The following is a 2,590-nucleotide window of genomic DNA, read 5'->3' on the forward strand; positions in this document are numbered from 1 at the left end:
GCCCCGGCAGGGCCACGGAGCCACGTCCCGGCGGCAACCGAGGAGAGGAGGTGGCAGAGCCCGGCCAACGGCCACTCTGCTTCCCCGGGCACCCACGGGACGCAGGGCAGGGCTGGCCTTCCCCTGCTCCTGCACCCCCCCAGGGGCAGCAGAGCACACGCCCGGGGCAGAGGCACCCAAAACCCACGCTCCCTGCCGCGGGACCCCCGGCCCCCCCTCCGGCGAGGCCGCAGGACCCACCTTTCACAGAGAGCTGGGACTTCTCGCAGGGCGGCCCGGCCCTGGCCCTGCTGGAGCTGGCAGCGGCCATGGCATCACCCCTGGCTGGAAGCAGAGAGGAGACGCCTCAGCACCACCCCCACCGCGCGGGGGAAGCCAGGGCTGCACTGGGGTCCCAGCTCAGCCCCTGTGGGCCCGAACGCAGCCCAGCCTTTACCGCGAGTGACCCGCGTGGAGGGGAGACTCAGCAACGGCCAGGCTCACGCCTGGGGAACACAGGTTCCCTCTCACTGCGGATACCCCAGCCCCCGCTGCACCCTAGGGAGAGGAACCCCCCCCCTCCAACGGCACCACCACGGCCCGAAGAGATCCCAAGCTGGGCAGCGCTCAGCCCTCCGGACACCCCATCCGGGCAGCCACAGCTCACAGCCTGACACCCTGACCGCAGCCGGCACGAGGACAGAGCCCTCTCTAAAGCCTTCAGCAAACACTGCCTCACGCCCTGCTCCGTGCTGCGCGAACAGCGGCACGGCCACTGCACGAGGGATCCCTGCGAAAGGACGAGGCGGTGACACCGGCAGAAGAGAGGAAGGTCAAGTCACGGTGTGGGGAAGCAGCTGCATCCCTCACAGACAGCTCAGGTCACCTCCTGGCAGCAAAATCCCACAGAAAAATCAGTCCCGTCAACTCTAACACGCCGTGGAGGTGACAGGGACCGCAGCTGCTCTGGACACAGAGAAGGACCACGCTGCGGAGCAGGCTGCAAGCCCAGACCTCCGCTTCCTGGAGCGCTCACCACTTCCTCACCCTCCGGAGCCACGTCACTGTCACCGCAGGCACGGTGCTTCCCCCTGTCCCTTCTGCAGCTTTCCCCAGAGCCATCCGCCAGGGACGGGGCGCGGGCAGGAAGGACACTGGCTGTAACACCCGGGGACGCTGGCAGGGCACGTGGCCGGGCACCTCTGCCAATGCGGCCGACCACGAAGCAGGAGGATGAGGTCACGTATCGTGCAGGAGCACGAGGTGCTCAGCCGGGACCACAGAGTCAGCTCTTGACTCAGACCGGCTTCCTGAGCCTGCGGGCTGCGGCCCTCCTCAGCACGTCCCGGGCAGAGGAGCCGGGGAGGACACACCGAGGGCGGGCGGGTGTCAAGGTCACGGACCAGAGGGTCCCTGCCCAGGCAAGCCCCCGACACGATGGGGCAGCCAGGGGGATCTGCTGCCCACCTGTGGGCAGGAGCAAAGAGGAGCTTCAATCCTGTTGCCTGGGGCAGCAGCAAGGGCTCAGACAGGGTCAAACCCGATTCCCCCTCCAAGCCACCAAAGCCAGGAGCACCCCTCCTGCCTGGCCCTGGGCCGGGGCACCTGCCAGCACCCGGAGGAGGGAAGTATGAAGAAGGGAAAAGAGCATCTCCAGCAGTTCCAGCCTCTGCCACCTCCCTCCTTCTGCAGGAGTCTCTCTCTTTTTCCTGCCTCCTCCCCACAGCCTCACCAGACCTTACCAAGCTCCATTCCAAAGCCGGGTTCCTTTGTAACTCCCCTCCCATGAAGAGTCCACTCTCCAACCCCTTCTCCCAGCCCCATGTGACCTCACCCCCCCCAGCAGAGCAAACCCACCCTGTGCTCCGCAGAGACCTGGCCAGTGCCCTGGACAATCCCCCTCTGCCCGCAGAACCCCGTTTGGTACCTGACCTGCCGCTGCCTCGGCTCTATCAGACGGTGGTCGGGGGTTCACCGACACAGGCCCATCTCCTCGCCCCCAGGAGCGGGGGAGAGCTGCCTTACAGAGGGAGGTCCTTCACAAGCCTAGTTACATTTGCTATTACTACGCTTCGTCCTACCCCAATTACGCCAGCCCAGAGACCACCCCGGCCTTCCCTCAGGTTACGGCCATTCCTCGTGTTTGTTCTGACTCCCCAGCTCCGCATCACCGTTCGCAGCCCGCAGAGAACAGCCAGGCACACGCGTCCCTGGGAAGCTGCACCTCCTGCGCCCCGCTGCGACCAGCTCCTGGGCTAAACCGAGCAGGGAACTCGTCCTTCAGGGCCCTTCTCACACTAACACGGGTGACCTGCGCCTCTAAGTTACCGTGGTAAGACCCAAGGGTCGCTCCCCTGCAGCGGGGACCCCGGATCTCCAGTTCTTCCTCAGAGCTGCTGCTGCTGCTTTCGCTCTTCTCCAGCCGCCCCCCACGGCGCCAGCAGCCGCCAGTTCTGCCCCAGGAGTCGGTTTGGGGTTCGTTAATCACCGAGCATTGCCGGTTACAGAGGCATTTCCACTTCCCAGTCCTCGCTCCACACCCCCGTCCCCTCGCAGCCCTGCCGTTCCCCCCATCCCCACCGTACCCCAGCGCCGGGGCACAGACCAGAGC

At 66.3% G+C, this 2,590-nt stretch overlaps 2 protein-coding genes across 2 annotated transcripts in view; one reads left to right on the forward strand and one right to left on the reverse strand.

The window, feature by feature from the left end:
* The window catches only part of WWP2 (WW domain containing E3 ubiquitin protein ligase 2), a 37,174-nt gene extending 36,858 nt beyond the window's left edge, over positions 1-316 (reverse strand). The window contains 1 exon segment of the mRNA XM_026857014.1: positions 241-316. Within this exon segment, the coding sequence (XP_026712815.1) occupies positions 241-310 (70 nt within the window). The 5' untranslated portion in view covers positions 311-316.
* Positions 317-732: 416 nt separating this feature from the next.
* NOB1 (NIN1 (RPN12) binding protein 1 homolog) overlaps positions 733-2,590 on the forward strand; it is a gene marked incomplete at its 5' end in the record, with an annotated part of 3,817 nt that continues 1,959 nt past the window's right edge. The window contains one exon of the mRNA XM_026857015.1: positions 733-822. Within this exon, the coding sequence (XP_026712816.1) occupies positions 733-822 (90 nt within the window). The remainder of the gene's footprint in view (positions 823-2,590) is intronic.

Source organism: Athene cunicularia (genome assembly GCF_003259725.1).
Source record: "Athene cunicularia isolate RWA chromosome 11 unlocalized genomic scaffold, athCun1 chr11_part2, whole genome shotgun sequence".
Lineage (NCBI taxonomy): Eukaryota > Metazoa > Chordata > Aves > Strigiformes > Strigidae > Athene > Athene cunicularia.